At 37.0% G+C, this 26,257-nt stretch overlaps 5 protein-coding genes and 1 long non-coding RNA gene across 6 annotated transcripts in view; 3 read left to right on the top strand and 3 right to left on the bottom strand.

Moving 5' to 3' along the window:
- The window catches only part of LOC129569057 (uncharacterized), a 1,151-nt gene extending 512 nt beyond the window's left edge, over nucleotides 1–639 (top strand). The window contains exon 2 of the long non-coding RNA XR_008688010.1: nucleotides 205–639. This is a non-coding gene — a long non-coding RNA (uncharacterized LOC129569057). The remainder of the gene's footprint in view (nucleotides 1–204) is intronic.
- Nucleotides 640–1,653: 1,014 nt separating this feature from the next.
- On the bottom strand, nucleotides 1,654–2,606 carry LOC129568985 (coiled-coil domain-containing protein 86). Its single transcript, XM_055447337.1, has 2 exons — nucleotides 2,214–2,606; nucleotides 1,654–2,058 (listed from the first exon to the last, which is right to left on the bottom strand). Exons 1-2 carry the CDS (start codon nucleotides 2,492–2,494, stop codon nucleotides 1,758–1,760), a joined length of 582 nt encoding a protein of 193 aa, XP_055303312.1. The 5' UTR covers nucleotides 2,495–2,606; the 3' UTR covers nucleotides 1,654–1,757.
- Nucleotides 2,607–2,869: 263 nt separating this feature from the next.
- Nucleotides 2,870–5,609, top strand: LOC129568984 (DEAD-box helicase Dbp80). Its single transcript, XM_055447336.1, has 9 exons — nucleotides 2,870–3,132; nucleotides 3,243–3,310; nucleotides 3,378–3,509; nucleotides 3,582–3,642; nucleotides 3,925–4,171; nucleotides 4,257–4,434; nucleotides 4,589–4,826; nucleotides 4,893–5,169; nucleotides 5,259–5,609. The coding sequence occupies exons 1-9, from the start codon at nucleotides 3,061–3,063 to the stop codon at nucleotides 5,396–5,398; spliced, it is 1,413 nt and encodes a 470-aa protein (XP_055303311.1). The 5' UTR covers nucleotides 2,870–3,060; the 3' UTR covers nucleotides 5,399–5,609.
- A 161-nt stretch (nucleotides 5,610–5,770) lies between these two features.
- On the bottom strand, nucleotides 5,771–6,291 carry LOC129568987 (transmembrane protein 203). The gene has a single exon (XM_055447339.1). It carries the CDS (start codon nucleotides 6,289–6,291, stop codon nucleotides 5,869–5,871), a length of 423 nt encoding a protein of 140 aa, XP_055303314.1. The 3' UTR covers nucleotides 5,771–5,868.
- Nucleotides 5,771–7,127, bottom strand: LOC129568986 (ribonuclease P protein subunit p20). Its single transcript, XM_055447338.1, has 3 exons — nucleotides 6,828–7,127; nucleotides 6,546–6,717; nucleotides 5,771–6,453 (listed from the first exon to the last, which is right to left on the bottom strand). Exons 1-3 carry the CDS (start codon nucleotides 7,008–7,010, stop codon nucleotides 6,338–6,340), a joined length of 471 nt encoding a protein of 156 aa, XP_055303313.1. The 5' UTR covers nucleotides 7,011–7,127; the 3' UTR covers nucleotides 5,771–6,337.
- A 1,695-nt stretch (nucleotides 7,128–8,822) lies between these two features.
- Nucleotides 8,823–24,803, top strand: LOC129568958 (transmembrane protein 235). The gene is made up of 6 exons (XM_055447298.1): nucleotides 8,823–9,056; nucleotides 9,412–10,105; nucleotides 20,076–20,205; nucleotides 21,742–21,889; nucleotides 22,664–23,028; nucleotides 24,012–24,803. The coding sequence occupies exons 2-6, from the start codon at nucleotides 9,980–9,982 to the stop codon at nucleotides 24,110–24,112; spliced, it is 870 nt and encodes a 289-aa protein (XP_055303273.1). The 5' UTR covers nucleotides 8,823–9,056; nucleotides 9,412–9,979; the 3' UTR covers nucleotides 24,113–24,803.
- The last annotated feature ends 1,454 nt before the right edge of the window (nucleotides 24,804–26,257 follow it).

The raw sequence follows: 26,257 nt of genomic DNA, 5'->3' as shown, positions 1-26,257 counted from the left end.
AGAGAGAGAGAGAGAGAGAGAGAGAGAGAGAGAGAGAGAGAGAGAGAGAGATTTATCAATAAATGGTTCGACTCATCAAATAAATCGTTGGATCTATTCAATTTTTTGAAGCGTTTTTGTTTTAAAATCTTAATAAATTGGTCATTGTAAATAGATTACAGAAAAATTTGAATTATTAATTTTCTTTTTTTTTATTCCCCACAGGAGCTGAGTATTTTACCGAATAAATTCAATTCTTCAGGTGCAACTTTTAATTATGTACGTAAGACATCCGAAGAATCTGGACCATCTGGATCATCTGGACCATCTGAACCATCTGAACCATCTGAACCATCTTCAGGTGTATACTCTTGCAGAGCAACGGTGAATGGAAAGCAAGGAAAGTTGATTGCCATAAGCTATGCGTGCCCCCAAGGAATGATAATCGGTGTTACTAATATTTTTATTTCTTAGTTATCATCCAATTGATTGTGCCTAATCGTAACTGTTTACCGAATTTAAAAAAAACAACTTTCTCTGGGATAAAATTGAATCGTTTCTTAATTTTTTGAATGCTTCTATATTCAGAAGTTTGAAATTTAATTCTTCATTGTAATCCAGTTTTATGTTGCAATAAATAAAAGATAATCAGTTTATAAATTCAAGATATTTATTGGCTCAAATCCACATTCTGCACAAATGAACGTAATAATTCGTCTGTCATCTATTTCCATTGAATTAAATCCATGGTCATTTCTAATCAATGATTATAGCACAACGTTTATTTCTTGACATATCGTAAGTATTTCTTGGCGCTGAAATTATCTTCCAAATCCTCTTCAACTTTGACAACAATTTGTGGTTTACGTCCCTCCAAACGTTTCTTTCGTTCTTCCTCTGTCAATGTACTCAAATCAAGTGGTAACTGTAACAAAATTGTTGAAAATGAACATGAAATTGGTGTTGGTGGGAATAATACCGGGATTGCACGAACGTTTGGCAGAGAATGCATCAAGAAAAATGATTTCTTAAAAACGCAACATGAATCGTGATTCAGTAGAAATGTAACATGAATAGTGTGAATGTAAAAACGATTAAAACTGTGTTTTTTGCAAACTGATGAGAGATGATTGATTTAGTTTTATATGTAAAGTTGTTTTGATTGGTTTTCATACAAAATCAACATAGTCAGTCAGTCAGTCACTTTATTTTGACACGGGATTTCATAGAATCAGAATGAATGAATGACCCGCGAGAATTTGCATTTCATTCAATGTATGATGATGCAAAAAACATTGCAATCATTCGCCAAAATGACTTTACTAGTTTTGTCGGTAGTATTTGAAATTTTCTTTATTGTCTAGACTATTTGACCAATGAACTCACCTGTTTCCCCCCGTAGTATGCAAATGTCTTTTTCGTCCACATCATAGCATTCATGGAGTGGGATAATTACCTTGATGACCCCATTGAAATGCGTCTACCCCATTAGCATAATTGTAACACCAAAAACGTGTGAGATTCAATTTGGAGTATGTCGAATAGTTATTGTCGTATAAGTAGCTTTTGATTGACGGGTGTTTTTATTCAATTTGAAATTAATTCTGATCATTTATATTAATTTCAAAGGAACACTACGAAACCATTATGGATGAATGCCACTGAAGAAAAAAAAAATATCGAAAGCGTTGTGTTTTACGTTTTCAAGCATATCTTTCTTAAGCTTTATTACAGTCAGTAGTAGTAACAATTCGATAAATCTATGTACGTGTAAAATGTTATACGACTTTGGGTCCATTGCCAGCGGTTAGATCTCTCTTTTCGATCTTTCGCAATTGCTTCTTCTTCATTCGCTTGAGTTTGGCTGGATTCTTGATAACTTGCACGATTTCATTTTTGCGTTCATTTTCCAGGCGTCGTTTTGCATTTTCCTCTCGACGCTCCTTCTTCTGGATGTTTTCCAGCTTCTTGTCTTCCTTGATCGATTTCGATAGTTCTTTGATGTGTTTCAATTCTTCACGTAACTGTTGCTTCTTCTCAAATGGCCGTCGATAGATTGATTTCTTGACTGTCGAGAATCTGAAATGGTTCAAGGGAATTGATTAATACGTTTTGGGATGGAAACAGTCATTCTAAAAGTTTTAATAATGTTTTCTGTCTACTACAGCTCCCTTTAGTGAAGTGTGAATCGAATTTTTTTGTTCTAGCTATCGTATATTGTTATGCGGTATTACCTTTGTTTAACCTCCTTCCATGGTCGTCCCGATTTCGGTTTGCCACGAACAACTTTTGGTGCGGCGCTCTTCTTAACTGCCGTTGAATTCGAGCTACCATTCTCACTTTTCTTCATGTCCGATTTCTTTGCCGAATATTCCTCTTTGATTGAACTTATGATGCTAGCGACTAAGACATCGTCATTTTGTTTTTGCGGTGCCTTTTTCTTGCTTGGAACTTCCACTTCAGCATTTTCATCCACTGCAATGCTTTGTGACGCGGTTCGACTTCTGGTACGCATTTTATTCAGTTAACTACCAGACAAATAAATCTAAAAGTAAGCGAGCAATTCTTCAGAGAAAAACTGTTGATCAAAACACATGTAATCAAAATACTGTCAAATGCAAGTGACAGCCGTAACATGCCCATGTGTTGTTATTGTGTATTGAGGTTATGTCATCATTATTTGAATTTTCATTTTCATTCGACCGGAGGTAATTTTAATTTTGAAAATTATTCATAATTTATTTTCATGCTCAAAAAGTTGGATTTTACAATTTATCTCTTCCATAATTGCCACTTAATCATTTTTCGGAGAAAATGTTCAACCGAAAATCTAGTCCATTCGTAATGACTTTTGTAGCGAGTGTATGCAGCCAGTTTTGCTTTGCGCCTTGTCAATGGTGGATCGCATTCTAAAATACAACAACTTGTTTAGACTGTCGGCATTGCTGCTGTCAAATTGATTTTTGCATTGAGCTACTATAAAATTTCACGTTGCGGTATTCTTTATTTGCCGCTTTTAACGAAAAAACAACCATCTCAAGGTAATTTTTCAATCATTTTAACGAGAAGCAAATAGCGAATATGTCTCAGAACGCGGACAACACATGGTCGTCCACCGAAGCAAAGGAAAGTCCACAGGAGATTGCCAAATTGGTTAGTATGCAAAAGTGTTTTTTTTTTCTTGCTTGACATTGAGTTTCTGCGTCATGCACAACATTCTTTGATATTTCTTGGAATTTTTTTTCGGTGCAAATGCATTTTAGGTGGATAATTTATCGCTGAAGAAAGATGGCGAAGTAAAATCCGAGGATGGCAGCGTCGATGTTGCAAAGTGAGTATTTGTTTGAAAAGTATTCGATTTTAACAGATTTCATGATATTCCGTAAATTTTCTTGTAGTCCGGCTGACGCCAGTTTATTGCAAAAAATCATTCGCAAAGGTTTGGTCGACACAAAATCCGAATTGGACATCATCCGTCAGGATCCAAATTCACCGCTTTATTCGGCAAAAACATTTGAAGAATTGAAATTGTAAGTTGGTTTATAGCTTAAATTTGACAGTTGATTGCATTGTGTTGATGTGGCTTGATGATATCATTACAGAAAACAAGAACTGTTGCGGGGAGTTTATGCAATGGGTTTTAATAAACCATCGAAAATTCAGGTAATAATCGGTTTAAATGTCAATCATTTTATAGAGAAAACGGTTTTGGGTTGCTATTTGCTATTAAATTTGAGCATTATTTTTTGTGACAACTTTTCATTGGCAAGTGATGGCTTGGCAAAATTCAGTTTAAGCACGTGCTTATTGCATTTTTACAAGGCAACTTCTAATTCTTTCGATTGGAAAATCTTCCACTAAAATTCATTTCTGACTACGGAACCAATTCTCAACACATGGATAGTTGCGATAACTTGACTAATCCATTTTGATTTGAATTGACAGGAAACCGCCCTTCCAACTCTGCTCGCCGATCCACCACAGAACATGATTGCTCAAAGTCAATCTGGTACTGGTAAAACCGCCGCTTTCGTCATTGCTATGTTGAGTCGTGTCGACACATCGAAGAATTATCCGCAAATCTTGTGCTTATCGCCAACGTACGAGTTGGCTATTCAAACGGGTGAAGTTGCCGCTAAAATTGCACAGTACTCTCCCATCAAGTTGCGTTACGCTGTTCGCGGTGAAGAAAGTAAGTCGGATACAAGTTTTATTCATATACATTCATTTTGCCTATGGAAACGATATTCGAATCATTCATTTGCCAAATGTTTTAGTCGCCCGTGGTACCAAGCTGGATGACCACATCATCATTGGCACACCAGGAAAAGTGCTTGATTGGTGCACCAAGTTTCGTGTGTTTGACATCAAGAGAATCAATGTGTTTGTATTGGATGAAGCCGATGTCATGATTGCAACACAAGGTCATCAGGATCAGTGTATCCGCATCCACAAGTAAGACATTGTTGTTTATCTCATTTCGATTCGAAATGAAAGCCAGAGTCTATTTTCAGTGGAATTGTTTCATTCGATTTATATGATTTCTTCTTAGAATCATGTCTGTTCCGCGTTCGTATCCGAAAAATAAAAACATTTTCCTTTCCCACAGACAATTGCCACCGACATGTCAAATGATGTTGTTCTCAGCCACATACGATCGATCGGTGATGGAATTCGCGCAACACATCGTCAAGAATCCGATTGTGATCAAGTTGTTGCGCGAACAAGAATCATTGGACAATATCACACAGTATTATGTGCGCTGCCGTGATCAAGATGAAAAGTATCAGGCCATTCAGAACATCTATGGTGTTATCACAATTGGTCAAGCTATCATCTTCTGTCAGGTAAGTTTTAGCCATAACAAATTGTTTGGAAGGAACTTGAACATAGAATCTGCTTGGTTTTTATAGACGCGTAAAGCGGCCAACTATTTAGCGGTAAGAATGACAAAAGATGGCCATTCGGTGGCCGTGCTCTCTGGTGATTTGACGGTCGAACAGCGATTGGCTGTATTGGATCGCTTCCGTGCCGGTTTGGAAAAGGTGTTGATCACAACCAACGTTCTATCGCGTGGTATCGACGTTGAACAAGTCACAATCGTTGTGAACTTTGACTTGCCCGTTGACCAAAACGGTGAAGCTGACTGCGAAACATACCTTCATCGTATCGGCCGAACTGGACGTTTTGGTTAGTACTAAAAAATGCTCGCGTATTTCTTTAACTACTCTTTTGAATGATTTTTTATGACTTGGACTCCATTTTGGTTTCTTTTTCAGGCAAAAATGGTATTGCTATCAACTTAGTTGATTCGGAAAAGAATATGGAAGTGTGTCGAGAAATCGAAAAGCATTTTGGAAAGAAGATTCACTTGTTGGACGCAGACGATTCAGATGAGATCGAAAAAATTGGATCATAAATAATTTGCACGTCAGTGCACTTAAAACATAAACAATTCCTGTGTCTAAAAGCCCTAAATACTTCACGCTCCGAAGTATATGAAGAACGGGTCGAACCTAATTGCAAAACAAACAACACTTTTTATTATCATATAAAACGCATTATAACTGTCAATCGAAAAAAAAGACTAAAAATAAACAAAAACACAGATATTTTTCATTTGGAAATGATTTAGAGTTGTTTTATTTTCTAATAAAGTAAGCCCAATAGGGAACAACGAAAGACTTTCAAAAAAACCTGGTCAAAAAGATGTTTTCAAAATATTGAGGGAATTCTCTGTGTGGAAAAAGAAAGACATAGCCCGATATACTTGACAAGAAAAACACATGCATTATTTTCATTCCATAATGTGCAGTTTGGTTTATTTTATGTGGTCGTATTAACATAGAATCAGTTTTATACATGCTTAGAATATAGAAGCGAAATATTTTACGATGAACTTGACAGCTGACACGCACGCACGGCTATCAATTGAAGTAGTACAAAAATTGGTGCAAAAACTTCGCTATACTCTAGATTTTGTGCACCGGACAATTTAAGACATAGCAAATATTTGAAAACACCCGTTAAGACCAGCACTTTTACACTCCACAATAGTCGTTGTAGCGCTTTCCGTTTGTTATCATTATCTAAATACATACGAATGCCAACTATTATACTGAAATAACTATTGCAAATGTCACCGCAAAAAAGTGGCGAGAAAACGGTAAACCAATCCATTGATTCTTCGGATACATCTCCGGCTAGTCGTACCGCAAGGATTATGGAAAATATAAATAGTGCAACTAAATTCGTAAATATTTCAAATTCAGCTAAACCTAACCACTGCACAAGTTCATGAATTTCAAACATTGTTCTTAACTATAGCGTTCCGTTTGGATAGAGTTGAAGAGTGTATCTATGCCTGAGCCTTTTTCAAGTTGTTTGAATGTCGGAAAATTCTTATGTGTAAACACGAGTTCTTTCGCTTCTGAATGGAAAAGTCTTCTTCATCATTCAATGGATGCAAGTCATCTGAAAAGGAGGATGAAGCAAAAAGGTACGAACGAGTTAGAATCATGGTCAATTTTGAGTCAACAGAAGTGTGTCCAATGAATGCAACATACCAATTAAATCAATGGTCGATGTATTCGCTTCGTAACCCAATCGGTTTTCTGATTCCTGTACGAGTTTCAGTGCCAATGTGATTCCACGTTTAATCGCATTACCCAAGCAATGCAAGTAAATTTCGCCAATTGCTTCAGTTTCCAATAGCTCTTGGCATTGTTTCATCTGCGCCTACAATTTTAAATCAATATTAAAATATCCCATTCAATTGAAATGCGTCTTTAATTCAATTTTTAATTGAACCAAACTCTGATTCAACTGTACACTCCCCTTCAATTTACCTGAAAATTCGATTTGTTGGACACATAAATGTCACACTTTCGATGGATCGGTTTCGATATAGGTCTTTTGTTTAATGAATGTGTCTTTGGATTAAATTCACGACGCTGCCGATTCAATTGTTGTTGTGGATGATTTTGATGCGACTTACTTGTTGCTGCACTTGATGTTTCGGGTGCATCCATAATATTCGCAAATCTCAAGAGACGTTTTCGTATTTTTTTCACGTCGTCAATCGCAAATTTATATTGTTATGTACGAGTTCGACAAAAGAAACACATTTAATATTCACAGATGCAAAGTGACAGTAGACAGATTGTGGTACTAGATTTGATTTCGAATTTGAATCATTGTATGCATAGATTGCTCATTGTTGTGAAATTGTTTCGAAGTTCGAAGAAGAATAAATTCAATGTGCAATATTATCAGTTACTCAGAAAAGTGTTGTCAATGTTCAGGCTTGTCTGGAATTTCATTGTTTACTTTTGGAACGATCGATTGAAGGTTCAAAGGCGACCGACCGACAAATAACTTGAAAATAATGACTCTTTTTGTTTGCATTTCCTGGATTGAAATATGCCGAAGTTGATATGCACTTCTTTGAATTAGTTCTGCAGATAAGGAACCAATTTTGGTTTCTTCCTCGGAAAAATAGAATAATGGCCTTTATGGAAGTTGATCGTTGGTCGGAAACGTTTTGAAATGAAGCCCATTTGAAAATGTTAAACATGCCATCGGTAACAAATGACATTTAACCTGGGTATTTCCATTTGCATTTTGTTTACATACACAAACCAAACTAAGATGGAACGGAGAATATACTCTCTGTAAACCACAAACTGCACTTTAAACAGTTCAAAGGAAAGGGCACATCCAACGCGATGTCTTGCATATCAAAATTTGCCTGCAACGAAAAGTCTCTCCCACCCCGCGGTATGACAGATATGATCACGATGCTGCACTGATTCTCGCGTGTTGACAAAAAATAGAATCAATTTCTCTTCTACGCCATAGCGATGGGTCCAATGTATTGATGGAAATGTTTAGCATGCAACGAAGTAGGTTTCGCTTCTATTTTCGCTGAATGAGAACGATACGGTGCATTGTATGTTTGATGCCCCATAGATCGATTCGATGTTAGTGTATATAAATATAGCATTGTTGTGAATGCCACGCCATGGCATGCAATTCACAAGGTACATGCAATGCAAAGACAAGATAAGACCTGCACATACAATTCTCATCTATCGAGATGGAGAAGAAGGAAAAAAAAAATATGGTACACAACCCAGACCGAATGTCATACATGTAAAGCATGAATGTGACGATGAGAGAGTGCAAAGAGAGCTGTGTGTTATGTTGTGCCTGAGCATGGTCTTTGGAATTCTATGTTATTATTAGTGTATGCGATTGTTCAACAGGTACAGGCATTAAAATGTGAAAACTGGTTTGGTTCGACAGAAAAATAAATGAGTTTTGTGAAACAAGCAAGAGAGCGCTTTGCACACACACGCACACCCTGCAGTATGGTGTACACCGAAAATGAATGGTAACTTGTCGACGACATGAAGAGCGAAACGAAGATGAAAGAACTAATAAACAAGAATTGAATGGCTCAACACATACATACACAATTGCGATTAGCACTGAAAATCCAAGTCGAGAGTCTCAACATACACACAGCACTTGCACGAAAACAACGATGCAAACGGCAAATGCGAGTCCATACTCTGTCGGTTGTATGCCAACGGGTCCAAAAACTATTTTTATTTTACTTGTGTGTGTTGTTTTGGATCTCATTGCTGATCATGTTGTTCGCCTCTCTCTTTTATGAGTTTATTCCGTATGCAGGGTAAAAGCCGAAGAACCGCAATTCTGCTTTGCTCTTGTACGGCACACCGACACAAAAGCACACACATACTCATACCCATACCATTCAACTGCCATTTTCAATTGTACAACAGCAATGACGACGAATCGCACCGATATTCGTCCGCGCGTTCAGTGAGCTGACGACATTCAACCAGAACGGTGTGTATACATCAACAAACACTGAGTGCGACTTGTATTGCTTTTGCATATATCTTTTGATTTTATTGATCATCATTGAGTGAAGAGGGACAGAGTGTTCTTTCATCAATCAGTTTCGTTTTTTTTCATTTCTTCACTCACATCGAATTTTGTTCTCTTCAAACAAGTGTTGTTATCCGTGTGATTTGCTTCTTTTGCATGTAAGTGATCGAAAGCGAAGAATAAACGAATTGCAGCGAAGAAAAAAAGAATCCGTTTGGTCAATTGATTTCTATTCCAAAGAAATAAGAGTCAGAGAAAAAAAAGTCCATTGAAATTCGCCGTCGACGTTTTGAACTGCCACCTCATGCGGTCGATTCGTTTTTTTTTTGTTATTCTTTTTTTAATAATCATTAGAATTTCTATTCAGAGAGTTTGTTGACTGAGAATTCCTTCCTTTTGAGTCTAATAATATACATATTTCATTTTATCTTTCTGCTTCTCTTTTGCATGTGGATCGCCTTTGGAACGACAATGTCGACATCAACACAACATGAAAATAAAAAAATGTAACAGTGAATCGTTGAAAAATTTTTGGTTTTAACCAAGAGAAGAAGAAGAAGAAAAAAAACGAAAGAAAGATAATGAATCGAAATTGATGAGAATTTTGCATCAGAATTTGTGAAATAATGGATTATCGAAAACAAGTTTATTATAAACGGGAATATCAGTTATCAAGTTAGTGAGTTCAAACGTTGAGACAAAAGAAGAGAAGAAACCTGAGTGGTTGACATAATCGGTGTGCAATCTAAAGGCAACAAAGATATAAAAATACACTCCGAACGAAAGAAAAAGAGAAAATAAAACAAGAAGAAAAAAGATCATTCGCTTTTGAATGCAGACGAATGAATTAGGAATCAAGCGAGTTCTTTGTGTGTGATTAAGAAATAAAAAGCAAAAAGGAACGACAATCAAACAGGAACACAAACAATAAATAAAAAAACAAAAATAAAAACGAAAAAGATTCACCAGAGCCGAAGGAATAAAAATATTCTTTAATAAAAACGCTTATTCACGCACACACACACACACTCGCTCGCTTGCTCGTAAGCATACATAAATAAAAACACACTCCGACTCAAAAATGCCGTGCTCAGCAGTTACACTATCACTAGCCACAATAGCAGCGATTGTTTCCGTTGCGTTGCTGTCGATCGCTTTCTCAACGGACAATTGGCTTAGCTACGAAGTCAAAAGGAATAACATACAGGTATGTGTATATGTGTATTGGCTTCGTCATTATTCATCTTCATAAAGGATCTCCTTCTTCGGTGTGGCACAGCAATGACGACGACGACTATCGCCGCCGTCGTCGTTGTCGTTGTCGTCATTAGGGCCATTTTTTATGGTATTTGAAATTTCCACGCTTCGATTAGATTTCAAATAAATTTTCTCCACACACACACATTAATCACTTATAGAATCGACTCGATTACAAGTAGAACAGAAAAAAATAACCGATATCAAGCGAACGAACAACCCGGATCGGTTCTTTATGTGTTCGACAATGTACCTGCAATGTTCAGTGTTTCGCAAGAGCAACACCAAAAGAACTAGATGAGATAGAATTGATTGCTTGTTCTCTGCTCAGCTCACTTGCTTTGCTTGCATAGGCAATGGCAACAACAGCAGCCTGTAATTATCGTCGGTTCGGTTTGGTTAGGCGTTAATGTGTGTATGCGCCACGAGAGTAAACCGAGAGCGAGGAAGTGAAATAACATTTTGAAAAAAAAGCAGGCAGACACACACACACACACACACACGATAGATAGAATGCTAGATTTATTGTTTGGTTGCCAGATTTCAAAATATCGTAGGTATACACACAGCTCTCGATGGTTGCCTCTGAGTGGTTTTCTCTCGATACATTCATATGAGTTTGTTTTTTTCTCCCGTACGCGTATTTCTTGTTTCTTCACATGCTAAAATACATCCATTTCCATCGTTCTTCGATTCGAATATGTTTGAGCTGTCGTTCCCGTATCGCTGCTACCGAGTTCTGTTCGTCTGAAACAAAACAAAAAATTAAATAAATATGATGTGGCAATCATGTTTGAGCTCATGTTCATGATAGAAAGTGTCTATACGATAAATTTATGCAAAGTGAATGAATGGATTGAATTAAAAAGTTACATCCGATTCAAACAAAGGGAAACAAACTTCCCATTCTTTTTGGTTTTCATTTGATTATGTGTACGTTTTTAGTTAGAGAGTTGGTTTTTCAACCGACATCTAGTTCTGCTTCTTCATCATCATCGACACGATATGTCGAGAAATAGATGTTTATCACGAGAAATATGAAAAGAAAGACGTTAAATTAGATCAATTATCATGATTCTGGCTGATGTCGTCGTCGTCGTCGTCGTCATCGTCGCCGTCGCCGCAGTCGTCAATGTTGATGTTTGCTCTGCGCGTGGAATTCCAAACTATTACCGAAAACGAGAAGCAAACACACGATCTCTATGTAAACAAGTCTCTCTTTCTAACTATCATATCTCATTGAAAACCATTTGTGCGAAATTCTTCTTCTGCGTCTTGTTGTTGCTGTTGCGAACAACTTGTTGCTGTTGCGAACAACTTGTTGCCTCCATCTCGCTCACGATGTGCAAAATGTACCTGTGATCCAATCAAAGAAATGAACGTCTGAACATGAAATATGTCATCGCAATTAAATACAAGCGAAGTCATTTTTTTCTTCTTCTGTTCGTGCTCGCGAGCTTAACGTTTCTGAGTTGCTAGCATTAAGTGGCTAGAATGAGCACGAATGTGCACAACAACATACAATGAATGATACAGGGGGCTTTCTTAAAGTGAAAAGTGATGCGCGTATTATTAGCGCTATAAAGTTTCTTTGCTCTCTGTCTCTGTCTGTCTGTCTGCCTGTATGGCAGGCCTTCATCTCTATGTTGGCCGATGTCGGCTTACGATGAGGTAAAATGAAACCCAGAACGAGTATAACGTGTCGTAATTGTGTGGCTGTTGTGGTGCCAAGTGTGTGTATGTGCATGAGAGATGCAATACATCGAAGAATGGAATGGAATGGAATGCAAGTGCACAGACAAAACCCATTCTATAAATGCACCATGCACAACAACACGATATTTTCTTTTTCTTTGGCTCTCTCGCCACTTACCTTCTTTCTTCGTTCGCTTCGTTATTGTTGTTGTTGATTTTTTTCTTTCTCTCGCTATCTGCATCGATTTCCAGCCGATGATTTTACCATTTCGTTTCATATTTTTCATTTATAATAAACAGCTTATGTACGTACATATTTTGTGTGTCTTGCAGGTTGCAAATGAAAATTTCCAATTAAATTAAATTTACATACAGCCATTTGGTTGAAATAATTTTTTTTTATTAAAACGAATGGCCAATTTCATTGCAACGGACATAAAAGAAAATAACATTCAAGCGCTTTTATTTCGCTAGTCATGATTTTCGATTGGTTGGGCAATTTTTACTGCCAGCAGCAGCAGTAGCAGTAGCCAGTTAGTCGAAACAAATAATGCCATGGTTTCTTTGGCTGGCTGGCTATTCACAGACGATACACGACCACCATTCAAATTGCACGGATTAAGAAATTCAAACTCAAATACACTTCCTCGATGTTGGCTTATGTTTGGAAAACCTTCAAAACCCGACACTGTCCCGAATAAATAAATAAACCGAAAAATATTTGTGGTCAGCACAAAAAAAAACTGTGTGTATAAGAAATGAATGAGCAATCAAATGTCTTACACAGAAATGCCCGCACGGCGAAATGGCCAATAAGCGCATATACATATGTTGCATTAGTCGCATGGCTCTCTTTTTTTTCGCTTTTTACTTTTCGTATTTTATTGCACATATCAAAGCACAACACACACTTGTCGTTCCGTTGCATTCTAAGAAACCTTTTTCTTTCGACTCGTATCGAGCTGAGAACGCAGAAATATCGGTTTTCTCATAATTTTCATTGATTTTTCAACTTGACGAACGTGATCCGAACAAAAGGCATTTTTAACTAACTGTACGATTGGCACTTTTTCCCCTGTCGTTCTTTCTGTTTTCTCTCTGTCGGTTACCATTCATCTTTCTCGCTCTCAATGAATGAACGACAGAAAAAGCCTAAGCGGAAAAGGGATTTCTACGTCGTCATTTCGATCCATTGTACGTAGAAAACCAAATTGATCGTTTTTTTTTCATAACTGAAGACAATGAACGCTATTCGCAATGGGCATTTTTTTTTCTAAATTCATGTGTGGGCTGATATAAAGCTGAAAATTTATCGAAGAATTCCGATGAAAACGTCGAGGTTGATGGTATTTTGTTACGTACGTGTTTGTATATCAGTTTGAGTTGATGCGATACAATTCATCAATATGTTGAACGATTTTAAAAAGGTGAACGGTAGGAATAAGTCATTTAATCGCATTGAAATTGATTGAAGGCATACGTATCTCTTGAGTCATGAATATGGAGAGAGAGAAGGAAAAAAAACAAAAGCCATAACAACAACAACAACAGGCGAAATACAAACAAGCCAAAAAAAAAGTTATGGCCCGAAAACAAACATGACAGCAAGATTTTTCGAATCAGTTTTGACTGTGAGTTGAGAATGTTCACCCGATTCAATGTGGCGGCAACAATAAAAACAGTGCTTTGTTATAATGAAGTGATCTGTTCATTCATATTCGCGTACACGTAGACAGACACAGTTATAACGAAAGAGACGGTCGTTTGGTGAGCGCGACCGATCGCGCGTTCACCGCTTCAATTAGCCTCTCTGTCGATTGCTAAATCTCGCATTTATTGTGTTAAAAAACCGACCTACGATCGATACATTGCCTGAGAAGAAGCATGATCGGCTCAATTTAGACATTTGTATCGATTGGAAATTGCCAATTTTATGGATGTTTATCGACAAATTGATTTCGAGTTTTGCTTGTTTCATTGCCTTCAATCGGTTTATTTACACAAATGGCGTCAAAGGCACCGAGTGCGTATGTGGAATTTTTGTGTGCGAGAATAAATGTTTAGACTATTTTAGGCTATGTATGCCTATTTGGTGCACTCAAGGTCACGTGAGGAATGTGAACGCGCACATTTGCACACACGGCGGCGGCAGTGGCATATGTAAATATTTTCTTGTTCGTCCATTTAAATTGTTTTGTATGCAAACGATTTCAATCTGCATACTAAACCGAAAAGAAACTGTTGCAACGAATTGTGCTCAACGCTTGAAAATTGCATCATTTTGCAATGTTCTTAGCGCAAAGAATGTCGATGCAACAAACAAACAAAACAGAAAGAAAAACCTGATGCTGCTGCCGCTGTTGCAACTACAAGACTACGAAATGTGGCAACGAGACGCACTTGCAATGAACGAATAATGCACACCATAAAATGGCCCGAAACACTTGCGGAATACAACAAATCGAACAAATAACCAGTCGAAATAGAATAAAATCTCGAAAAACTGCGCTTTTTCTCACTTTACTTACTGAAACAAACGGGATGCAAAATATGGCATGTGTGGCAAAGAAAATTTCGTTGGAAGAGAGAAGAAAAAATAAAGAGTTTGAAAAGCTGTTGAAAAGTGGCTGCCACGCAACAGCATGTGAGGTGCGTTTTTGACGTGCACAAATGTGCAAATTACAACTAACACGGAATTATTATAATTCTCCGAATCGCGAAAATCATTTTCGTCAGCCGTTTTCAATGCATGAGTTTAGCAGCTGGCGCGCGCGCGCGAACGCGACAATAATATGTATTATTTACATTCCCATGGCACAGTATGTGAAATGATATTTGCAAGCGAACACACATACCGACACAGCCAGTGAAAAATGTCACTTGACAAGTCTTGGCCAAATATGTTCACCGCGCACAACACACCGCCGACCGCAAAGTGGGTTATTTAAATATGCATATCATTTTTATTTATGGCCATAAAACAATATTCGTTTTTTTTATCGGTAGTGTCGAAAAAATGTGTACGGAAAACGAGATCAATAATCATTTTTTGTTTGTGTGTTCGAACGTAGACAAAAATCAATTTGACAATCGTTTCGTTTGAGAAATGGCGAGCAGAGAAAGAATGCAATCGGCTGGCAGCATAAGTCGAAAACATGTGGGCTCAAAAACAAGCCCATGCATTTGGAATGGCTTTGACAAAGGCAGCATATTTTTCTCTATTGTCACTGGCTTTTATTGTTATGGAAAGCATTATTTGGTTGTGAATTTCTTGCCGATGGAATTGTGAAATGAATTATACTGTTACTTGCTTTCCGTCGTCGTCGTTGCCATTGTTGTTGTCTAAATGTCGCCCGTTGGACCCAATAGCCACTGGAAAACGGCTAGAGAAAGAGTACATACACAAACATTTACCGTTTCTACCTGATGGCATTTCGGAGACGCATGGACAAACAATGGATCAAATTTAAATAGAATCACGTACACGAGAACCTCTAATTTTCTGTCAATTGAATATGTCGTTGTCGTCGTCGTCGCTTTCTTTCTTTTCATTCTATCATTCGCCCATTTCAACATCATTTACGCACGTCGCAAACATGACGTCTATTTTTACACATCCAGCATTTTATATTTGCTTCGGAGAAACGAACAAATTGAAAATATATCTATCGTACGTCATTATTCATTAATTTTCATGCAATTACTGGGTTTCGGGTGGATAGAAAAAAATATGATGGCGGATGACATAAGGCAATAAACAAAAGAGACACAGACACAATTGGGCCATTTGACTTCGATGCATTAGGCATGATTAAACATATTGGCCATTTGTTATGGCTCACTAATTATTATTCCGTAAAGCATAATAGTGAAAAAAACGCGCCGCGCAACTACGATTTGAACTATTTAAATCATTCCAATCGTTTACATTTTGATTTTGCATTGTATGACTTTGGATGCGTTTTGTTTTATTTCAAAAAAAAAATTCGTTGAAACTTTCTCCGATTGATTTGAACTGTTGAATGGGTTTTTCGATTGAAAAAAAAAAAAAAATCGATCGATCCGATGTGTTGTTTGATATACGCATAAATAAAATAAAATGAAATACCAAAACGAAAACATGCCTCATCCATTCGTAATTTTCTCGTGCATTATACAATTGAAGCGGTGGGTAATCCGTGAACCAATGTTGATATAAAGAGCAATTAAATAAATATTGCACAAAACGTACCGTTCAAAACTGAACATAATAATGTCAAAAAGATGGATACAAAATAATTATCTGTGTGCACAACGAAACGAGCTAACGTTGAACATCAAACGAAAAACACGGAAACATTTATTAGGAATAATTAGGTAATGGTTTCGTTTGTGTTGAATTCTTTCTACTTTAGGTAATTGTTAATGGCGAGTTATATCATATTGAAATGCAAACAAATATTTTTTTGATCCAAACTGTCTCTATTGAACATGAATTTTATTTTTGTTTGCGATCACACGCTGTGCTTCCATTAAGATAACAGAGCATTTCATCGAGGTTTTTCTCATTCGCTGAGACATTTGTCGCCCATGCTGAAGATCGGAGCTGTAAGTCACATGGTAGATCCGATAAATCAGCCATATCAAGCTTATGAAATGCAGTTCGAAACCGAATTCGATGAAAATGAGAGAAAATCGAACGAGTTCGACTAAAAATGGGCAGTGAAAGTTTGAGTGAACGTGAGAGAGAGATATACGTATAATTTGGAAATGAAATGCGCATTTAATATTCCCATTTCGATTGAATTAACGAGTAGAATACAAAAGCAAACCGCATAGATATCTTTGGTGTATTGTGTCTCTCTCACCTGAAACACAAACAAAAAATTGAATGAAGCCCAAATGATAATACACACCGATGATAATGAGATGCGTATGCTTGTGTGTATGCACTGTGGAATGTCGTTCGGCATATGCTTCTATGCTCCAAAATTATGTTGCCACGCCAAGAAAAGCCACCAATGAACCGGGCAACAACAACGATAACGACAACGACGACATCGGCGAAGAAACATGCAAGAAATAATGAAGAGAAAAGACAAACGATAAAATAAAAACAAGCTCAACCGCTTCGAAATGGGCGACGTGTCCAATATATACAGCACGAACCGCTTTACATACGTAGCTTATGCGTTTAGCATTTCTTGAATATTACTGTGTATCGCTCTTGCTGCACATCGACGAAAATATAATCACGACAGTCCGAAAAAAAAGGAAAAGTAACATAACGGTCAATACACCAAATATATCGATATAAACATACGACGCTGTTTTTTTTCTTTCTTCGGGTGGCTGGGAAAGTACTATTCATACTTCATCGGATGCCAATTTCTTGGAGCTGCGCGCATTTATTGAAAGAGAAAAGCTGCAAACCGTTCAATGTTTAGCTTTTGTTTTCATTTTTTTTTAATCAGACATCTTATGCGCACACCACAGCATACCACACCACATATAGAAACTGACTAGTCTTGCGCCCAAAACTAATCGAACGAAAATAGAGGGAAAAAAATATAGAAATATTTTGCTTGCTATGTGATTATGCGGTGTGCGCCTTTTGCGTGAGAGAGACCCGATTTGATTTTGATAAAGACGATGAAAAATATAGCACATTCAATGAATAAATTCATTGCGATCGAGAGATATCAGCTCATATTGTATTGCACAAACATCAACAAAACGAGAAAAACACTGTAAATGCAGTATACAAATATTTTGGCATGAAATGTAATTTGAGCAATACGAAAGAAAGAATACACACACACACACAGTACAGAATGGAAAATAAAGCGAAAAAAAAAATAGCGATCGCTTTTCAAAGCGAATCAACGGAAAAAAATCAGATGAAGCACAAAAGAAGAAAGAAACAACCCGCTCCAGCACACATCCAATGCGGTGTATAATTAACGAATTTAATAAATGAAAGTGGTTTTGAAGCGCACCGTTTCAATGTGACTCTCTCGCAATGCGCGCTTTTTCTTCTGCACAAAAGTCAAATGTGTCGGCTGATTGCAATTTAGTTTGTGTTTGTTCATATTTTTTTTTCCTCAGAGCAGAATGTTCGATGCAAACACAGGCAAGAGAGAGAGAGAGAGAGAGAGAGAGAGAATTGATTTTTAAACGGTTTTTGGTCGTTGACCATTGAAACGCATTCATAGTGGGAGGTAAAGTGAACTCAGGAAGAGCAATGTTTGTTTTGTGTCCAATCTTCTTCGTTTATAAACCATGACCATAAATCACGATAAAATTGAGATTTATCGACTTTCGATTGTGCAAGCACAACATGAAAAAAAAAACAATTCATTGTGTTCATGTGATTTTCTTTGAAGATTCGACCTGCCAACCGAGATTATCAAAGAACATCCGGACCGTTTGCGAAGCCAACATTAACCGGACGAACCACTTTTTTGCTCTCTGTCTCACGCTCTTTTGAATCACAAATTGTGATGAATGACTCGAACATTTTCGAAACGAAAGCCTTTTGAATTCCATTTGATTTTTGTGCAGAAAAAAAGTCATCTTCGATGGCTTTTACTGATGTTAAAAATCAAACAGAAGATCCCATATCGCAAACAATTACTCATGTCATGTAATTTAATTCACATCTTTTTTTCTGTGGCTTGCATTGCTTCGCTTTTCACAATTCACCCAAACATTCAAGGTATAATATTTTCGCAAAGAATTAACAGGCAGCATTGCTGATCAGTGATCACCCACCGAATGTGTGTGTATGTAATCGACTAAAATTAAAATTCAACACGTAATCCAAGCTGATGCTATTCGAATCACGCCTTAAATGTATATCGATAACTCTTCATCGCATTCGACTTGTTTTCAATAGTGTCACCAGCGGTGACGGTGATGACGATGATGATTTACAATTTGCATACATGGATTCGCGCAAGAAAGTATTAAAATAAAATGTGACTTGATCGACTCAAAACAACAGGCAATGATGTAATTGTGCCTGGTGTACCAACTGTTTTGTGTGCTGAAAACGAAACGATGATGTTCGATTAGCGTTTTAATCGCTTGCAATCGGTTGGTAATTTATTTGTTGCCTAACGACCCGAGAGCATTCTTCAATTATAGGAGAAGAGGAATAGCAACAAAAATAAATGACTTATAACTCTCGGGCTGATTTTTCGATTGTGATTGCGAATCGCGAAGATGAAATTGAAACTCGCCTGCACAAAAGAGTAAACATGGGAAAATGAATACATTCGGTTGAACTCTGGCCAATTTTTAAATTGGCCGCGGCCGTAGCTGCAATCAACGGATTTTTAGCAATCATCAATTGAACAATAAATCAATTTATTTGATTCAGCTTGTTCGCATTGATGGAATGAGTTTAATTTCAAATTATATCTCATTAAATTCTAATAACTAACCGTCACTCTGTTGTGACAAACAAAGAGAAACCATTTTTTTTTCTTCGTCGTTTCTTTTCAGTGCCACGTTTTTCTTTGTTGGTGCGGAATAAAAGAAAAAGTTTGTTCGTATTTTGACACACTCTCCGGCACGCTTGATTTCAATGGCTAATTACGATTAAATTGTGTCTCTTCAAATGTTGAACCATAACATGTTTCATAATTGATATTTATTTCTCCGCGTGCAATAGAAACAAGCAGAGTGATGGAAGAGAGAAAAAAAAGTTGTGTCCAAACAGACACAAACTCTAAGCTTTTTTATTGTTACCAGTTTTTTATTTTCGTTTTTTCCTACGAATTTCAGCTACTTACTACTACTTATTTTATTTTCAAATCAGTTTCTTGCCCTTTTGTGTCGCGAGCTCGCGTACTGTTTCAAATTATTTTTACTTTCATTTTTACGATCGTTGATTATCGGGTTCGTCACCTGCAAGTTGTTTGTACTCACGTGCATTGTACACGGGCAATTACGTCGAAATGACAATATAATGTGTAGAGAGCGAGAAAGAAAAGTGGTGCGCACAGGCTACTGAAACGGTACAGTCGAGGTGTTTGATGACTGACTTCGTAATTGGCTTCTAATAATTCATATTTTTTTTAATTATTATTTATGCTGTGGGTTTGGCCGTGATTACGTCGTTGTCGCCACCACAGCAAACCATTTCACTGCATGTTCCATTACGTTTACGACGCATTCGATTCCAATTTCGTAAATGTATCTCAATTTAATGTTATTTGTCAATTTGTTCGTATTTTCAGAATTATGCGGCCAAACACCCGGACTCTCAAGCATTGTTGGATAGTGTAAACAACAAATACTATTACTACACTCGGACCCGTGGTTTGTTTAGAATCTGCTATCCAAAGGAGAGACCACCAGCGTCGGCCGGTAAGTATTCAGCTTAGCTCGTTGCCAAAACACCGATTCCATGGGATGTCTCTTATCTCCTACCTCGATCGTTATACACACAATACTCAAACAATAATACCTTGGTCACTCCAACGGTGCTCTGAGTCGTAACCTTTCGCATGGAACGAATAATACCACAAAACACCTTATCTAATCCCATCATAATGAGTCCATTATATTTCAATAAAAACAATTGCCGGAAAAAAAAAGCACGAAAATTGAAACTAATTGAAGTAATTACCGCCAAAAATAAAATTTCGCCTATACACCAAATTATGGACACTTGGAACCGTAAAATACGTGTTAACTTTTATCTCTCGCACTCGCAAATAGATTCTCAAGTCAATAAAATACAAATGAGCCGAGAATCTAACGTCTTTGAAATGCTGCGAAAGACAAAGAAAGAAACATAAACTGCAGGCTAATGCTATTCAGTCCGATTTAGAAGAAGAAGAAGAAGAGAGACATTCTCACACAATTCATATCATAAAGAGATAAATAAACAAGGCAGATGTCGTTCATCTGTGATACGTATCGAGGTGTGGTGAGAGTGTGAGTAAACTGGCTGTGCCACTTAACGTAGATTTACGATTGACAACATTAGCGCGAATTCCTTCATTAAACAACAATGCAATCGTATAATTTGGTCTTAACGATGTTTCTAAATCGCAGAAAAGCAGAAAATCCATCATAAACTATACCTAATTAAGTAGAATGAAAAAAAGAAGAAGAAAACACTCATGAGTGAACGAGTCAGAGTCAGCAGAAAAACGCACCGAGTAAGAGAACGAGCTACGAATCTCTCTCTCTCTGTGTGTGTGATAAGAAAGAAGTGAAATTTGGTTGAAGAAAAGCAAAACAAAATGAGGAATCCGCTTTCTCGCGCGTGAGCTTATGAGCCTAGATTATAAACAATCCAATTATCGCTACGGTACCAACACAACGAGCCGTACCGAAAGCGATAGCAAAATGTAATCATCAGCCATGCTGACTCTTTCGAACAAACACTTACTCAGAATCGAATTTTTCAAACGCTAGAAATTCTTTCAACGAAAACGTACGTGAGTTACTCATAAAATCCCTCCCCTCCATGCCATTGAAACTACACAGATTCATGTGTGCAATTTATTTTCGGTTCTCACTCGTGCTAACGCAAAACAAATCTCAATTTAATGAAAAAGAAATGTAGAAAAACCAGAAAAAAATGCCGTCGACGCAGAGTGGTTAAAGGTTGTGTTGATTAACGTGCTAGCCAAGTGAAAACAGTTTGAGAGAGAGAGAGAGAGAGAGAGAGAGAGAGAGACTAATTGAGACATTTCATTTGGAGGAAAGGAGCATTTTTGAATTAGTGTGCGACTTTCGGTGTAATACTCGTTAGGAAAAAGTTTTTTTTTTTATTAATCTATTGTTGTTGTTTGTGTTTTTCTGTTTGGTTGGCGTTTTTATGTGCTGTCGACCGTTTATTGCAACAACCATTCCATTGAAATATGTCGGTGCATTCATCATTTCGTGCAGTTGAAATTTATTTGTCGCCCGTTGAGACGCATTGTTCAAACGTTGATTACTTCCCCGACTTGGATGACGAAAAAACATTGCAGCCAAACGATGATGCCATCACTCGTCTTCATCTTGCACGTTCCTGCGTCGCTCTATTCATTTTGAGGTGAGTTAACATTGCACATAGACAATGTGCACGGATTGGTGTGCAATTTTAGCGTGTGTGGCAGGCGGCACACAACGAGCCAACACATTGAACAATGGCCGATGCACACAGTGCGATCGCTTGAGTGTTTCACGCAGTCATGCTTGAGTGATTCTGTATGTGTTGGTTAAGAAAAGATCTTTCATCGTGTCGCGCGCACGCTCGTGCTCACTCTCTGCCACATACAATTCGTCGAAGTAGTGGCGCGCGCATATTCAGCATTAAGAATATACGCTTTGGCTTGATGAGTACAGAAACAATTGGCTTCTTAATACGTAACTGGTTCAATTTCATTTGCGGCCTTAAGAAGCGTAACGAATTGCGAATACATACTATATAAAATCTCGCGCGCTCTGACACCAATTCGCCTTAACAAGTACACATGAACACGCATGAATCACAGTCGTGAATTAAATGAAATAGTTTTTGTATTGAGACGAGAGCTTTTTCACTCATTTTCGCCAGATTCATACGTGTACATGAATAATTTTTGTGTGTCACAACGACAATATGCCTTGCATATCGCATATATATCGCTGATGTGCATTTGTTTTCTATTTTGCACGCTTCTTTACATTTCTATACGTTCTTAATTTGTGTTCTTATTACAATTTCTGTAAAGAGAGATCAATTTGTGTGCGAGCGTTGATTTTCTTGATTATTTAAATAATGCTGAACGAAATAAAATTTCATATGTGAATTTCTCTTGTATTTTTATTTCTTTTTCATCTGTAGTTTTGTATCGGTGTTCTGTGCCTTCTGGACTGGTTTATCGGGATGTTGGCGTCGATCGGCTGGAGCCATCACAGCTACTGCAATTTTGATGTTGTTGACATGCTTATTGGCTGCTGGTGCGATGGGATTGTGGCATACCGTTGAATTCTTCGAAAAGGAAAAGGTCGTCGGCGAGGAGTTCTACCAACAATGGACAAATGTTTTGCGTGACAACACACGTATCTCCTACGATTGGTCGTATGTTTTGGCTTGGGCTGGCGTTGCATCCAGCTTAATTGCTGCCATTCTCTTGTCTGGTGCTGCTGTCTGCTTGCGCAGCGAACGTGAAAAGGAAGAGCAATTGAACTTGCAGTATTTGATGCCAGGTAATTGTCACTCTCACCTCGTTAATTTGCCAAAGAAAGAAAAAGATTGATCGATTCATTTACACACGCGTTCCACGACGCGACGCAACGCGTCGCTCATCATAAGCCCAATTACGAGGGTTTTCATTTAAGATTGAGCAATTACGCAATTCCAAATTCGTCAAAATTAAAGCCCGGAGTAATTATTATTTGGCTAAATTACCACCGTCTATGACACCACGCATTTTTTTCTTTTTTTACTTTGTCTACCTTTCCGCCTATCTTTCTCTCGATCGAGCATTCACAATGAGCTTGTAAAAACCTAGAAAAAAAACACATCAAATAAAGAAGCGGATGATTTAAACAAAAATCACAGTGCAAAACCGAAAAAACGAGAGCATCTTACATAAATTTGGGTCATGCTTTAACTTGATTCTCTGGAGGAAAACGAAAACAAACGCGCAAGCACTGTGTACAAATTGAATGAGAAAAAGAAGTCGAGAGAGAGAGAGAGAGGGAAATAAAAACACATCGAGTTTAAATTAAATGGCTTTTCTTTTTCGGCGGTTTGATCGCACATCGCGTTGCGCTTCAAAGATTCTTCTCCATGGCTAATGATGTTTTCGGTTTTGCACATTTCGCGTTGTTGTCATTTTGTGGTCTTCCGCAACTCACACACACACACACAGCGATAATGAAATTGTACCTCGAAATAAAAACAAAACGAAGTAAAATCGAACAAACGATGGAAATTCTGGCCATTTGAAATGAGAGAAAAAAAAAGAAACATTTTCCACTCCGATGGTCACTACGTGATCAGTTTTTCGTTATTTGTTTTTCGAATGTGGAAATTGGATTTCGATTCATTGTGCATTGCACAAATCGTGTAATTTTCATAGTGATAGGCTGAATCCAAGGCAATCTGTTTGCAAACATTTTTTATTCATTTATTTATTTATTCAAACGTTTTTCGCTAATTTCTCGTTTAATTTTTTGCTTCACAGTTTATCCACAAAAGCAACCACCATACGCTTACGGCGGCTACCCACAGATGTATCCAGTTCACCCATACCATGGTTCTCAGTATGGTCCGTACAATTACTAAGCGATTGAAAGAGACAGAGACAACCGAATGATTCCGGCGGATTCAAAGATAGGTCAAACAACGTGGACGACATTGACTCCAACGAATCACACAAAACATTGACAGAAGACATCGGATAATAAATAGGAGAACGACGATACACAACTCGACGAAGCAAATTTACTCATCATTTTTAGCCACTTGCGAAAAATATTTGTGAAGACGAATTCATTTTAAACGCGCATATATTTTATTCGACGATTATATATTTTTTTAGACCAAGGATATGTTTATCCGATCGAGAAATAGACGACGATAACGATGACGGTGACAAATACAATGATATATAATTTTTTTTTTCAGATTTAGGACGATATAAATGGATTTAATAGCGAGTACATTTAAATATACATTTATGCATCAAATCGAGAGACAAAAACAATAAACAATACGAAATTTCAGAGATAGTTTCATCCTGCGCGTGCTATATGTAAGGCAAAGTAAGAAACAATAATTTAGACTTATGAAATAGTAAAAAAAAAAAGCAGTAACATTGAACGAGAGAGAAAAAGAACAATATTTGTCATACTATGGTTTAATTAAAATTGTACTTACTTTAGATTATCTTTGATCGAAAAGTCAGTAAACACATAGATTTATATTTATTATCATGTAAAAGAGCTCCATTTGAAATAAAGAAATTAAAATCCAATTCCGAACGGTTTTTGTTTTGTTGTGCAAAACGGAGAAGATAAAACAAATGGTTCATTTCTATGAGTGTCTAGAATGGCGGATGATAAGAACATGGAGTGTTGAGAATGGCGTCAGTTAGCAGTGGAAAATTTGTTCAATTAGCACCCAAAGCAGAATGCTTCATTTGGCATAAAACGAAACACTATGAGAATTAGTTTGATAACGAATGACATCGTTTCTTCACTATTGATAACAAATCACCGCTTGTTGCCTTTATCATCATTGAAGATTTTGCCAACACTTTTAATCGTGCTCAAGACATCGGATCGCTATTTTCCTTTATTGTTGTGCAAATCGTATGCATGAGACGACTCTCTTTTTGCCCCATTAAATAATTATTAATAAAAATCACCAATCTATTTTATAGCGAACCAATATCTGAAAATCTCTTATATAATTCCAAAGAGCATGTTTTCACACGTTATCTTATGCTACTTTCGCGATAATGGTAACGCATAACGGATCGGTAACTTCAACTCTGCTAAAGACATCAATCGCTTATCGCTGATCAAATCAGTAACATGCAAGTCACGTGTGAAAGACTACTTTCCTTTTATGCGAATCAAATCGCTCGAATTACGTATATTCCAAAAATATGCGGAAATTTCACTAAATAAAAGCCTAACCTCCTCTAAAATAATTCAATACTCGCAAAATATTCTCCATTGACTAAAATTCGAAAGATGGCTTTTCATTGACTGGAAAAAAATCATGTCATTGCTATTATGAAATTAATTGTACAATTATTTTCAAGAAAATTAAATTGTAATTAAAGAAATAAGGTAAGATGATCTCAATCAGCATGATGTGGCAGCAAGGTGAAAATTTTTACAATTACAATTCAATATGGAATGGGTTTTTTCAATGTATTATTTTGAATTTTATTTGACTACATTTCCGAAAATCATGTTTGTTTTCTCGATTTCAAGACTTGGAACAAAGAACTTGAAATTTCAAGTTTTTTTTGCTTTTTCACGAATTCACTGTAAATAAATTGTTATGGAAGTAAGCCCGATCGGGCTTAGTGTCTTCACTCGAGTGTAGTGTCTTCAGAAAATACTTTCTTTTTTGCTTAAAAAGTCTGGTGAATCTAATGAAAGATGTTGTAAAACCATCATCGATTGATTTTTTGATGATACTTGCCTTTGCTCCGAAGATTTGCCTGCATTTAGAAGGAGATAAGTTTGTTTTTGGGTATCAACAATCCAGAGAAAACCAGGAAGAAACCGATAAATTAGATAAAGTGCAAGTCAGCAATGAATCTTAATCAGAAATAGAAAGCATAAACCGAGAAAAGTTGACTAATTGCTAGAAAAGTAGTCAGCACTCATAACCGCAAACAATTTTCTCTCCAAAGCCACAACTTTTCTATTCATTTCTGAGGAACCAATTACCACGTTTCAACGTCACTTC

The sequence above is a fragment of the Sitodiplosis mosellana genome, unplaced genomic scaffold (genome assembly GCF_009176505.1).
Source record: "Sitodiplosis mosellana isolate CC-2019 unplaced genomic scaffold, AAFC_SMos_1.0 Smas_scaffold_30, whole genome shotgun sequence".
Classification (NCBI taxonomy): domain Eukaryota; kingdom Metazoa; phylum Arthropoda; class Insecta; order Diptera; family Cecidomyiidae; genus Sitodiplosis; species Sitodiplosis mosellana.
Note: the sequence above shows the minus strand (reverse complement) of the source record. Positions and strands in the feature narration are given on the sequence as shown.

Excerpts from the sequence above, each read along its gene's own strand:
- LOC129568984 (XM_055447336.1), top strand. The coding sequence starts at position 3,061 with ATGTCTCAGAACGCGGACAACACATGGTCGTCCACCGAAGCAAAGGAA. Across the intron at positions 4,172-4,256 it reads CGCTGTTCGCGGTGAAGAAA|TCGCCCGTGGTACCAAGCTG; the intron begins GTAAGTCGGATA and ends CAAATGTTTTAG. Across the intron at positions 4,435-4,588 it reads CAGTGTATCCGCATCCACAA|ACAATTGCCACCGACATGTC; the intron begins GTAAGACATTGT and ends CCTTTCCCACAG.
- LOC129568958 (XM_055447298.1), top strand. The coding sequence starts at position 9,980 with ATGCCGTGCTCAGCAGTTACACTATCACTAGCCACAATAGCAGCGATT. Across the intron at positions 10,106-20,075 it reads TCAAAAGGAATAACATACAG|AATTATGCGGCCAAACACCC; the intron begins GTATGTGTATAT and ends TCGTATTTTCAG. Across the intron at positions 20,206-21,741 it reads GAGACCACCAGCGTCGGCCG|TTGAAATTTATTTGTCGCCC; the intron begins GTAAGTATTCAG and ends CATTTCGTGCAG.
- LOC129568987 (XM_055447339.1), bottom strand. The coding sequence starts at position 6,291 with ATGTTTGAAATTCATGAACTTGTGCAGTGGTTAGGTTTAGCTGAATTT.
- LOC129568985 (XM_055447337.1), bottom strand. The coding sequence starts at position 2,494 with ATGCGTACCAGAAGTCGAACCGCGTCACAAAGCATTGCAGTGGATGAA. Across the intron at positions 2,059-2,213 it reads TGGAAGGAGGTTAAACAAAG|ATTCTCGACAGTCAAGAAAT; the intron begins GTAATACCGCAT and ends GAACCATTTCAG.
- LOC129568986 (XM_055447338.1), bottom strand. The coding sequence starts at position 7,010 with ATGGATGCACCCGAAACATCAAGTGCAGCAACAAGTAAGTCGCATCAA. Across the intron at positions 6,718-6,827 it reads CCAACAAATCGAATTTTCAG|GCGCAGATGAAACAATGCCA; the intron begins GTAAATTGAAGG and ends TTAAAATTGTAG. Across the intron at positions 6,454-6,545 it reads ATCGACCATTGATTTAATTG|ATGACTTGCATCCATTGAAT; the intron begins GTATGTTGCATT and ends CCTCCTTTTCAG.